The following is a 12788-nucleotide window of genomic DNA, read 5'->3' on the forward strand; positions in this document are numbered from 1 at the left end:
TTGTAAAGCCAATACAACAACAATAAAGCCAATTACAACCAAAGCAAATCCACCTTACTTTGTAATAACTTATTTTTTATTCATTGTGGGTTTTGCTGAAGAAAACAGGAGAGTGGTTGTTTTTTTACTGTGTCATATGGTTTATTGAAACAGATCAAAATGAAATATAGTGCTGGGGAGTATTAATGCCCTCGCACACACAGCCTCGCACAAAGACCGACACATTACCTGAGTTTTATCAGAAAAGGTAATTCTGTAATGAGCTGTAATGAGTCACTATGATAAAGAAATAGATTCAAATTTACGTAATGCTGTCAATGCATGAATATTGTAATGCTGTGCTATCAAAAGTTGAACAAAAGTTGAAAATGAAGACACGCTATTTCATACAATTATAGTCATTATTTTATGCACTTTACTTATGATGTATGATTTTGTTGGATTGGCATTACGGAACAAACCGCAGTTTCCAAAGCCTTGAGTTGTACACTCTGACACAAAATAATGCTGAAATGAGAACATGAATCCTGTTTAAAAAAAATTGAGCTGAACTGATGTCATATTAAATTTATCATGGCTGATTTCTCCGCAGCTGTAACGTGTGTCACATCAATGACACCATCAAGCCTAATTATTTGGCTTTCAGTTTACAGATTCTTATTCATAAAAACAAATACTGTATGCCGCTGTGGTGGGTGACAGTCTAAGAGAAATCATGTTGAAACCCAGATAGCCTACAGAAGTGAGCCACTTCAGGCGATGATGTGGCACTGTTGGCGTTCTTCTGGCCCAGACAAAATGGACGTGAGCCTGAGATGGCCCTTATGTAAAATAGCAAATATGGCTCAAAAATCCCAAATCAAATGTGGGCCTTTTTTGGTAAAGATGTGATGCTCTCAGGTATGTATATTCTGGATGTGGGCCAGTTCTGGTTTATCTGGTTTGTTCTTGGTTGATATACGACTTGCTTGTGGCCAAAATCTGGGAAAAAGGAGCGAACCGCCCATGTGCCATCATTCCACGTAGTATGTGGGCCGGATGAAAATGCCGTAAGTGTCGGGTGTGGGCTGGATCTGGGCCACAACAATTTTGATATCCGGGAATGCTGTGTAAAATATCACATTGCTTTGCCACTGATCATCACAATGTGGGTCAAGCATGATGTCAAGATATTATGCAGGGATGTTTTCCTGATGAAGGAAAAAAAAATTGGAGCCAACTAATTGGCTTTGATAAAAAAAAAAAACACATTTAAAGATGCCCTCCACAGATGTGTTAGGACAAATAAAAACACGCTGCTTGAAATAATCATTTGTGTCCATGGTTTTTCCACAAAAAAGTTCCTCATTAAGATCCTCAGAATGACATGTACTCCTTCACCCTAACTTAAAAAATATAAATACAATTATATATTTTCAAAAGATTATCCACTGGAAATAAAATGTCTCCTTACTGAAAAGTCCATTCTCTGTATTTGTGCACTGGAGGCTTCAAGTGTCCCATCACACTTGTATAATCTCAACCACAATTTACTCCAGACTAGTTGCAATGGCACAAATTATGCTTGCAGGTGCACGCCTTAAACTCAGATTTAAAGTGAGCAGAGAGGAACTTCCCCCTTTCAGCAGATGAATGTGAAAACAGGCTTCCAGTGTCAAACATCCAAGTGAGAGAACAAGAGGAAAAACTGATTTTTGACTGGAGGGGGGCTTTATGAGACTTATATAGACAAGAGACACAAAATTAAAGTCCTGAAGTTTGGTTTTGATTGGTGTGTGAACATGCTTTGCCACATTTTTACTTCTAACTTTAACAAAAATCACAAAAGTATCATACAGGCTACATCAGGACAACAGGTGAATGTAAGCTAATCTTGATTCTTAGTAAGAAGAAGAAGAAGAAGAGGAAGAGAAGTTGGCTGTTAACACCTTGGTGTAAGGTTGCTGCTGTCCTTATATTCACTCACCATTATCACAACAGCATAGACAGAGGACTATAGTGCATTGTTGAGTGATAAAAGCGGTGGTTTTTATGAGGTCCAATAGCAACAGATAAATATAGGATAAATATAGAGGTGAGTGCACGTGCCTGTACCAAACTGGCCTCTCAGAAAACTAAAGCTGACTTCCTGGCATTAAGCTGTTGAAGAATTGGCGCACTGAATATAAAATCAGGAGGATTTTCTCAGAAGGAATAGCCTAGAAGTATAAACATATGATATTATAATGCAAAGCATCACAACAAACTGCACCCTAAAAATAATAATAGACATGAATCAAATATCTCAGACACAGACTGAACAACAACAACACAAAAGCAACATGTGCTGGATTGAATTATACTTTGTGCTCCACTAAAACATGAAAACAGGGTGGAAAAGAATTTTTAATTTTCTGATGGTCAACAGCTGGACTTCAATCTTTAATCTTTACTCACCCTCGTCTTAAATATTTTATCATTTCATCACTGCTCTCCTCGAAGTATCACGTTCAGCCAACCTGTTGATCAATTCTCATAACTTTTCTCTCTTTTCTTTTTTTTCCCTTTCATTTCTTTCTTTCTTTCCTTTTTTTACGCGCGGAGCTGCTAATGACGCAGTCAAGTGTCAGCGCGCGAGGAGGGTGTGTGACACCAGCCTTCATATTTCTCTGACGTGAGACGGAAACTGTCAGAAGAGCAAGAAGTCAAGCGAACAGAACCAAAAAGAAAGAAAGAAAGGCCAACGAGAGGGAGATGAGGTCCATCCAGTGCCAAAGCCAGCCTGCGCAGCGCGGAGCCTCCAGCAGCCTGTCCAGCCTCAGCAGCAGCGCCATGAGTCCACTCAGCACGGCCAGCATCACTCTCGCAGCCCTTCTCATCCTAACCATCCCAGTCTGCAAAAGTAAGTTTGGCACCATTTTATTTGATCTTATTTATTGCATTCCTAGCTTTTTTTTAGCCAGTAAATTATTGCAAATCTTGCACTTGTGACTGCTGATATGACCTTTTAACATCAGAGGGATATAAAACTTTATTCATTTTTTTCTTTCAGTTTTTCCCTCTCTGTGCAATCTATCTATCTATCTATCTATCTATCTATCTATCTATCTATCTATCTATCTATCTACCTAATTTAAGATGGAAAAGCTGGAAGAATTTTAATGAAGATTGTTTAGAAGATTAGTGTTTACTTTTTAAAAAAGAAATAAATACAATATCCCAAATAATATTTTCACTCATATCACAATTTCAATAGCAAATAAGTGGCATTTGACTGTGTATGAATGAACAAATAGAAATATTATATTTATTTGACTATTAGTGAAGAATTTTGATAAACCATATCCATCCATCCATCCATCCATCCATCAATTCATGACATGTTAAGTAACTGATGTGATGTTTAATTAGCAGAGACAGTTTGGCAGAAACCTGCAGCCATAAATTCCATTCCGGTCTTGCAACCTCTGACTTTAGGTGTCAACTGACATAAAGTCAGAAATGATTGAGATGTGCGATTGACAGGCACTCGTGCAGTATTCTCATGATGTCAAAGTGATCTTTGCATAGGCTGTGGGGATTCAACATCAGTGTTGGCACAGTGACGCAGCATGCTGTTGAATCGTTTACTTGTAGATGATGAGTACACAGATAATGAAACGTGGAAAAGTTTATGAAAATCTAGTTTTGATGGTTTAGATTCATTGTAGTTTTGATTCAAGAATATTTTCAAAACCAGATATCTGCCCGGCAGTAATCACACATCAACATGATGCACAACAAATCTATGTTCCACAGTAAAGCTTTTATCCTTGCTAATGGACATTTACTGCAATCATGCTGAAGGAGAGCATCCAGAAAACAGTCATACAGGAGATGCTATTCATCATCACAACACAGAGGCATTACTGACTTGTAGCTTCTCCAATATCATAATTGCATTTTTATTGTTCTGTCAATATAAGTGTACTTTTCGTCAGGATGTTATTAAAATAGAAGCATCTATCTCAAGTTTCCGCTTGAGTATTAACTGTGTATTTCTGTGCTGTATGAAACCAAAGGTGCTCCAGCAGAACTTCAGCAAGCCACAACAGATCAGAGGCAGCTACTCAGCCAGGTACGCAGCGCAGTTTTATTCTCTCCTTTCGACTTCATCGCTCCTGTCTGTGTAACTGTCCATCATCCTCTGTGCTGCTCCACAGATAGACGCTATGTGCTCATCCTACCTCCCTGCAGACCTGAAGTTTTTGGTGAGTGCTGTGTCATACTAAAACAAGAATTGAGAAGAGTCTGAGTAAAGCGTGCTGCTCTTTGTTTCTTTAAATACATGTTACAAGTTTAATTTATTAGTTTAAACAGACACTTTTCTCTCTAATTTCTTTTCCAGGCATCTGATGTCTTAGGAGAACTCTGTGTCTTGATGCTGGTTCAGAAGTTAAAGGTACCTTATACTTTGCACTCTCTTCAAACCCAGAAGTAAAGTTTAATAGCAGAATATGTTACTAATTGCAAAAAACCAACAACATTTTGTTGTTTTCTCAGGAGATGACAGTGCAAGAAAATAGTAAAAGGGTAAGTACAAGTTTCTTTATTATATGAATTAGTTAAAAAACAACGACAACAATAGACTAGACCTATAGAGACATAACAAAGGATTTAACCTAATGACAAATTTGTGTTGGCTTGTATGTATTATGTGTTTGTATGTGAGTGGTTGGTTTTTTTTTTGTTTTTTTGGTTCATGTCATACACTGTATGCACAGTTTTTATTTCATTACTCTAGACCACAAAGTTCTGCCTTGTCAGAGGGGACGGTAAGTTATAAGGTAAATGTACACTGCTACAGTTTGTTGCTTGACCTAAGAAAGCACCTCACATCGTTTGATAACTATTTTTAACTTGCACTTTTTGCACAAGTGTGGTACTTTTCAATGTGTGCAGTGCAACAGACGACTGAATACAGCCCTCTGTTGGAGCTATTATGTCACATAACAAAACCAGTTGTGTAAAGTATCCACAACTTCATTCCCCAAACCAAAATGCATGCAGGTACACATTTACCATAACAAGTCAACACTAATGCATGCAGACAAATACAGACACAGACACAAACAAAATGAAAAAAAATCAAATGAAATCTTCTTCAAGTGCTCCTCTAACATGTTGCGTGCTTTGCATATCAGATGCTTATTCTCAACATTTTGTGCAGGGAGGTGACAGCATGGCTTCACAGCCAGCTTTATTTCTTGGTTGCATGAGAACTTGGATTATGTATGCCTCCTCTGTCTGTCCTTCACACTGCCAGTGGTTGTTCTGGAGTGCATGGTCAAACGACTTGTGTGGTCGTTTTATTTGGAGGACTTGGTGCTTAATATTGCTGAATATAAAACAGGGAATTAGTTGCAATCAGTGATTGCAAAAAAGGTCTACTATATTTTGAAATATAAAGTACATTTTCATAATTAAATATGGTCCAATTTGGACATTTTTATGCATCTGATGAAGCTCTCTGCACTTGTGATTAAATCAGTTATGACCATTTACATGTATTCTGTTTATTTTCCTCCATGTGCATTTATACTCACTGAAACCTGCATACCATACAAAGCGCCCCAGGATACACATTCACTTGCAACATGTTATACGTTGTATGTGTAAGAACAAAACATATTTCTTACATGAAATATGAAGCCACTTTGTTTTCCAGTCCTCCATCACTGGTATGTGAATAATGCAAAATGCCAGGTGTTTGTCAAAATACTGACACTAAGGCTGCAATGAATAAATCGCTGCACTGAGGAAGCATTTGTATTATGTTTGCATTTCTGTTTCGCATGCTGTTGTGTGTTAAAGGGAGAGAAGTGATGTTTCTCTCTTTGCCACTGTACACTTCATATTCTCTAATGTTCTCTCTCGCTGGAGCTGTTATTCATGTTTGTTTGTCTGGCTCTACCTGTGTCTTTGTGTGTGTGTGTTGGTCAGACCCCTCTGTCGCACCCCCTCCTGCATCTAGCTTCTCAACTCCATACCAGAAGAGAGAGAGGACTCTCAATGCGCGTATGTACCACCCACATCAGTTCTCCTTTCAATCTCTTTTTCTTTTTCTTTTTTTTTTTTGAGGACTGATTGGTAAAACAAAGATACTGAAAACCAAGATGCTTTGTTTTTCCGAATACAAACTGTATGCAATCAGTGGTGCAAACTGACATGAAATGCCATTTTGTGTGACTTCTTTTATTTTCTGATGATAAACATACATAGTTAATGCTTACAGAATGTATTCTGATCTCTCAACTGCGGTAGAAACCTTGGTTGAAAATATAGAAAAGAGCTGATGAAAAGAAAATGTTCTAATTGCAGCTGGCGCAGTGGAAAAAGTGCATTTTTGTGGCAAACACTGAAGCATGTGCGCTACATTCTGTAGTTGATTTCAATGTATGTTTTCCCCTTCCTGAGCTTACATGTCAGTAATGCTGTTTCATATCAGGCAACTACCCTCACTCCCTGTACGAGCTCAGTCTACATTAGCTGTTCTTTCGCAAGCTGAGAGTAATTATGGTCTAAAATTAGCGCAGCTGATAGGTGAACTTATCCCTCAATGCTGTCAAGTGCTGACATTCACAAAGTGGACACAGAGGAATTGTGAGCGAGAAGCGTTGGAAAGTGTTTGTTTTGGAAAATCCAGATGTGACTGTTTGAGTGTGTGCTGCTGACGTTGCCGGTGAGTCATGGAAGAAAAGGTGAAACAATGAAGACCACCAGGCAACCTCTGCTTTAAACTGAATAATAAATGTCTCATCAATATATTTGAACACTGAGAAAATGGGAAATAATAACAGAGACAGTGTTTGCTGTGGTTGTTGTGTCTGTACAGGCTGAACTCCAGGGACCTGGGGGAATCCAGAGCAGAGGTTACTTCCTCTATCGAGTATGAACATGTTTATGTCAAGAAATAAAAGAGAAAAATATCCTAGATAATATGATGATAATTCAATAACACCTTGTTTGCACTTGCAGCCACGAAATGGAAGAAGATCCTTAGAATATGAGTAAATTAAAGGTAATACTCCAGATATTGTTTTGTCTGTTTCCTGCCACCTCAACATCCGTGTTTGCAGTCTTATCAGACATTGACATTTACAAGCTTAATTGCAAACCCTCTCATTAATATGGAGTTACAGTGTCAGGCATGTACATGTGTGTGTGTTCTTGTAGTCATCATCTAATCATGTATATCAATGTGTGCTAGTCTCCACCTCTGAAGCTTAGTGTACAGAGACGACACAGACCCCCGAGCCGCTGCACTACGACTGAGTGATCCAGACGTCAACCACAGTCCTCTGCCACTGCTGTATAGTGATGTTTGAATGTACACAAAGAATATAATTAAAATACTGTTCATTTGTCCAAATTTTATTTTGTGTTATATGTGTGTCATTTGCATTAAAACTGCTATAATGTGATTAGGTGTGGCCGTGTACGTTTGATTCTATACGCAATGTGTCTTATGAATATCAATCTTTCATTATATTTGGAAAAAGCATTAAAAAAGTACTGTATGTACATGAATGAATGCATACACACAGTCTTAAAAACCTTATATTTAAACAATAAAATCATTTATTTGACATAAAATGTTGTGTTTAGAGGAAATTCTTATATATATTGTTAAATATAAACACTTGGAATATGTCCTAAGTGCTTTTTTTAATCTAATTAATCTGAACTATGATAAAGTAAGTGCTGCATCTGTTATCATAATTCATTTTAATGGTTTAAATTAGACAAAGAAAGAATGTTTTATGTCCTGCCACCATTTTGAATGAAATGAGGAATCCATAACACACTGGAAAAACATACTGGAAACCTGGCAGCAGAGAAAGTCATAGACTCATGAAAGAACAGCATGAATGTTTTGATTAGTTTCACATGAGAGATAATGATGTTGGACTCATGAGTAAACTGCAGTTCCCACTGAGACCACCACTCCAACAAGCAATCAAATTAATAAAACAGAGCACTGACATCTTTTTAATGAAAGAAGTTGCTCTGGAATAATCATAAGCTAGTTTTTTTTTCAGAATTTTCTTATTTGTTTTCTTCTTGCAATAAAATTATTTGCAGAAATGCTTTTTTTTGGTCAGAAGTTATTTAACAGACCTGAAAACCTGAATGTGGTACTACTGTTATTGACAGTAGATGTCGCCATTATCAACCAATTGAATTGAGATCTCTTCCTACCACATAAATAATCACTGATATGTAGCTGAATATTGTATAACTGAAGGAAGATGCAAATAAGTCATCCTATATATGCATTTTATATTCATAAGTCTGACCTCATGACACCTTAATTAAACTCTGACTTATGCATTTTGCCTTCAAAGACGAGAGATGTAAACACAATTCAAAACAGATACAGAAAGGTATTCTATGAAAGGTTTTTAGTATTCTATGATACTCTCAGTATTAGTAGACAATGACAGTAGTTCATTTAAAGATTAAACTGCACCACAGTAAAGAACACACTCCTTTGAATGTGAACATTTCATAGACACAATGTTTTTGGCTGTGTTCTCCATGTCCTCATCAAGATGGAGCCCTTGCATTTCCAGCCAATGATGATTTCACCACAAACAACAATAAATATGTGTTTTTCACAGTAATGTTTTAAAACCCTGCTGCAACATCTTATGTTGGACTCCAGCCAATACTGTAAAGCTGTCTTTCAAACTGTGTCCCGTGAGCACTCAATGTAGCTCATATCACCTGGGAACAAAAGTACGATTGTTGATGGAAGAATACTGTGTCACATCTGTAGGGATAGAATAGTAAATATACTATTATAAATTTGCCCATTTGGCATCCTTCCAAGTAAACGTGGGTATTAAATCATATAATAATCACTCTCAAGCCTAAAAGTTTAAGACAGTTTTCATCACTATACCCAAAAGAAATATGTGGGACATTGTGTAATTCTCTCTTTTTTCCCCTCTATAATTTTTTTTGTGGACTTGCTACCACTCCAATGCATGACACAAAATCAGCATGTTGAAGTGGACATTCATACACTGGATGCATGCAAATCATTTTACATGATGAGTGAATACAGCGGTGGGTATGCAAAGGAGTTTAGATGATACAATGTGTCATACTCTGTCCCTGCCTCTTCACTATGGGAAAAATAAATGGGCTAATTGTGGAAGATGTGCTATCTAACAGCTAACAATGGCAAAAAAGGAAGGTACATTATACCTATTCATACACTGGCTATGCAAATTCATCCTTTTAATCTCTGTCCCCGTCTAAAGGTCGAAACAGCGCCACTAGCTCATTCACTCCTCCGCTGTGGCTCCAAAATGGTGCTGCAGCTTTTGCTATTTAGGCTGTTGCCATGGTGATCAGCACCACGCCGAAGATGGGGATTCACTAAAATCAATCAGATTAAATTATACCGTATTTCTCTGTTTAAAAGAACAATTTACATTGATTGGTGCGTCTATAGTCTTTGCTAAAAGTTGGTCTTGCTCGTGTTGTTTTTCCTGAAACGAAGTGTGGTATTCACAATATACATGTGTTAGAAAATTGATAAAAAATCTTACTCAGGTGATGTTTTTGTGATCAAAACTAACTAAAATAAGGTTTTGAAAAAGAAGTAATGGACTAGCTTTAAATTAGGTTTAAGATTCATTTTTAATATGATACATTTTAGCTACTTTAACAACAAAATAAACAACAAAAAACAACTAGTCAGCACACACGGATACCTGTGGAGAGTGGGTGTCCAATCCAGCTAATCTAACTAAACCTGGGTGTTGATCAGTTCTCTGTAAGCAGGCGTGTGCGTTATCTGGAGTAGTGTGGGGCCTTTTGGCTCCAGCTCCGGTCCGGCTCCAGTCAGCCTGCCTCAGCCCTGCGCAGTCCACCGTCAGCAGCGCCACCGGGTGCAGGGATATCCCGATGAAAGGGCAGTCTGCTCGGGGTAAGTGTGACATCTCTACCGCTCCGCGTTTGTGTGTTTTTACAGTCTGTTTGTTTGACTATTGACACGCGTAAAGCTGCAAACGGAACAGTTTTGCTTCGGCTTGTTTGGTGACAGAGACTGGCCAAAGGCCCGGTGACCCACATTATTATCTAATGCTGCACGTTAGCTAGCTAGCTCCGGCTAAAAGTAGGTTGACATACATACAGTACATTGTTGCAGACGACTTCAGTGCTCGTATTACATTATAAAGTCGCTCGCCACCTGGAAAAATAACGGATATTTAATTGTTCACGGATAAAGGTGCCTTGAGAGTGTGTGTCATATGTCGCAGTAAGTGTGTCAAACTATAAAAAAAAGCTGTTGTTTTGTTGCTGTAATTGACGTTAGCACGCAAGCTAGGTGGCGTTAGCAATCACTGCCCGGTTTGCCGGCCGGCATCACCGGCAGCACGGAGACAGGCTGACAGACGAGCTGTACCTTCAAGACTGACTTCAGTTCAGGTGACTTTACATACTTGACAACCGTAAACATCTCACTGACATGTCACTTGCCACATTTCCTGCTTCTTTATTAAGGTTATGTCTGTTTTGTTTTGTTTTGTTTTTTTCCACCCCGGTGTTAATTAGTAGATCTGTGGCAGCTGCGTTTCACTCCAGATTTCCAGTCTTGTTCCGCTGCTCCTCATTCAACAAATATGAAATCGATCACAGAGTCACTTCATGGTCTCATGTGATGTCCCACCTGTCATCCAGAACTGTTTCAACAACACTGTACAGCTTGTCTGAAAGGTGCATTTGGATCAGGATCCTATGGGCTACATGTGAATATGACACATATGACTATGTAATGGTAATGTTGTACTCTGCTTTGGGGATCAAATATGTCTTATTTTCTCACCTGCTACATATATGTCAAGGTTCATGTTGTGACACCTCAGATCTTAGGTACTTTGTCTTTCTCTAAAAAAAAAAAAAAAACCCCACAAAGGAAGAGTATCTTACCTTCAGACGGCAGTTTGATACACATTTCACTGTCGCCTCACTAAGTCTTTTGATTCCTTGGGATTTTATTCAGACTTAATGCAACAACAGTGTAATGAGATACAGCGCTTAATGCGATGATAAGATGAAGTTTAGTCATGCAAACAGTTCCATTTACTTTCTACTGTAGCTTGCCGCTGGTTGCAAAAATGAATCTTTATGTAGCCTTATTTTTAAAAGAGCATTAAAATGATTCCACATTCTGATGATCGCTCTCGTTTTGAGTGACATTTGATAACTGAGCTGAACAGTACATCAGTGATTAGGATCTAATCATATGTTCCTGTAATTGTTTTGACTATTGTAACACAGTTTTATACTCTAAAAGACTACAAACCCGTTACTAATCCGCTTTCGAAATGATTTTTTTAAATCACTGACAATGCCAGCTGAAAACGGTAGTTGGGTGTTTTAATTCCCCTTAGACTGCAGTCTGATGAGATGTGCAACTTCCAACATATCCAGTATGATATTTCCTTACCTAAACATGTCTATAAGAAATTCTTTTACAGTTTCATGATTTTGTTTGTCCATTACCTCCTCCTAGTTGATTGTAAACACGAAAAACAATCAAATCAGAGGGTGATACTCTCAGAGAGGCCATTGTTAATAGGTAATACCTTGCAGCTGTGTTTACATACAATACAGATTCAGTAATCAATTTTGGCTACGCAGAGTTGTTAGAGCTGTTAGTGGAGCGTGGAAAAATACTCTGACACCTCTTTGGTTGCATGCGCTCTGGCTGGCTGCAGGTGAAGAGAGTAAACAGGGACGCTCGCTCTCTGTCTTCCTCTGAGAGTCCACTGCTGTCTCTGCTTTGTGTCTCGTCGTCGCCTGGCATATTTTACATATCACAACACGTTTATCAAGTTTTACAAGTTTCTCCAAGTTTATTAGCCCACATTAATTGCAGATACATTTCAGTTGTGTATTATATATTATGTAGTTGTGGCACACTGGGCAGCAGAGCACCGACAAGATTGTTTTCTTTGAACAGACGAGGAGGTGCGGCTAACAACACTGTCAAATTCTCACGCACAGATTACATTATTATTTGCTACGCCTAATAATGTAATTATCATACGCCTGTCATATCAGGCTTTTGTGATACAGAGGAGGCTGTGTTGTGTCAGATGTGACGATTCTCCGGCTTTGGACTAATGCAGGCAGCTTGAATCAGTCAGTGGACTGATAACAAGTCACGATACTTCATCTCCATCTGAGAATTAATCTGCAACTGTTTTGATAATCAATGAATCATTTCTCAAGCAAAAACGCCAAACATCCTGTGGTTTCAGCTTGTGAGGATTTTCTCCTTTTCGCTTTTTTATATAATTGTAAACTGAATATATTTGGGTTTTAAACGTTTGATAAGACAAAACAAGACATTTAAAGATGTCACCTTGGACTCTGGGAAATGACCATTTTTTACTGTCTTATGACCTTTCATAGGCTGGCGGATCAGCAGATTAATCAATAATGAACATAAATGTTAGTTGTAGCCCTGCTGTATTGCAGATTGCCTGTTTTCTTCTGTAGTTTTAGAGGACTACACAGCTGACTCAGTGACTGTGTAATCGCCAAGGCCCTGGGCTTAGTACGGTTGCTTCATGCGAACTGTACATTCACAGTGTCTCAAGTATAACTTCTATAACGTTGGTACCTCAGGGTAATCTTCCTCCTGACATCAGTGAGAAATGTCACATCCTGCAGCAACCAAAGTAGCACACAGTTCAAGTACCAGCACCAACAGTTGAACAGATTAACAAGCAAGAAGTTTTCCT

General features: G+C 38.3%; 2 protein-coding genes across 11 annotated transcripts in view; both read left to right on the top strand.

Moving 5' to 3' along the window:
- The first annotated feature begins 2552 nt into the window (after positions 1-2552).
- Positions 2553-7577, top strand: nmu (neuromedin U). Of its 5 annotated transcripts, none has more exons than XR_010929326.1 (10): positions 2553-2881; positions 4041-4096; positions 4182-4229; positions 4367-4420; positions 4522-4551; positions 4763-4793; positions 5962-6036; positions 6854-6907; positions 6997-7039; positions 7229-7577. XR_010929326.1 is itself a non-coding variant. In XM_067597573.1 (10 exons), exons 1-9 carry the CDS (start codon positions 2734-2736, stop codon positions 7030-7032), a joined length of 564 nt encoding a protein of 187 aa, XP_067453674.1. In that variant the 5' UTR covers positions 2554-2733; the 3' UTR covers positions 7033-7039; positions 7229-7569. The 5 variants fall into 5 exon arrangements, 4 of the variants coding, with proteins under 4 accessions (XP_067453674.1, XP_067453675.1, XP_067453677.1 ...); XM_067597573.1 differs by having other exon boundaries at positions 2554-2881; positions 4743-4805; positions 7229-7569; XM_067597574.1 differs by having other exon boundaries at positions 2555-2881; positions 4743-4793; positions 7229-7569.
- Positions 7578-9870: 2293 nt separating this feature from the next.
- clocka (clock circadian regulator a) overlaps positions 9871-12788 on the top strand; it is a 31850-nt gene continuing 28932 nt past the window's right edge. For 4 of the 6 annotated variants that reach the window (XM_067597578.1, XM_067597582.1, XM_067597581.1 and 1 more), the window contains exon 1: positions 9871-9961. The gene's annotated coding sequence lies outside the window, so the exon portion shown is untranslated. Of the gene's footprint in view, positions 9962-10072; positions 10295-10317; positions 10465-12788 lie in introns of those variants that run through there. The other 2 variants (XM_067597580.1, XM_067597579.1) reach the window with 2 other exon arrangements.

The sequence above is a fragment of the Thunnus thynnus genome, chromosome 8, assembly GCF_963924715.1.
Source record: "Thunnus thynnus chromosome 8, fThuThy2.1, whole genome shotgun sequence".
Classification (NCBI taxonomy): domain Eukaryota; kingdom Metazoa; phylum Chordata; class Actinopteri; order Scombriformes; family Scombridae; genus Thunnus; species Thunnus thynnus.

Coding starts and splice junctions, on each gene's coding strand:
- nmu (XM_067597573.1), top strand. CDS start 2,734: ATGAGGTCCATCCAGTGCCAAAGCCAGCCTGCGCAGCGCGGAGCCTCC. Junction 4,097..4,181: donor AGAGGCAGCTACTCAGCCAG/GTACGCAGCGCA, acceptor GCTGCTCCACAG/ATAGACGCTATGTGCTCATC. Junction 4,552..4,742: donor TGCAAGAAAATAGTAAAAGG/GTAAGTACAAGT, acceptor CTGTATGCACAG/TTTTTATTTCATTACTCTAG.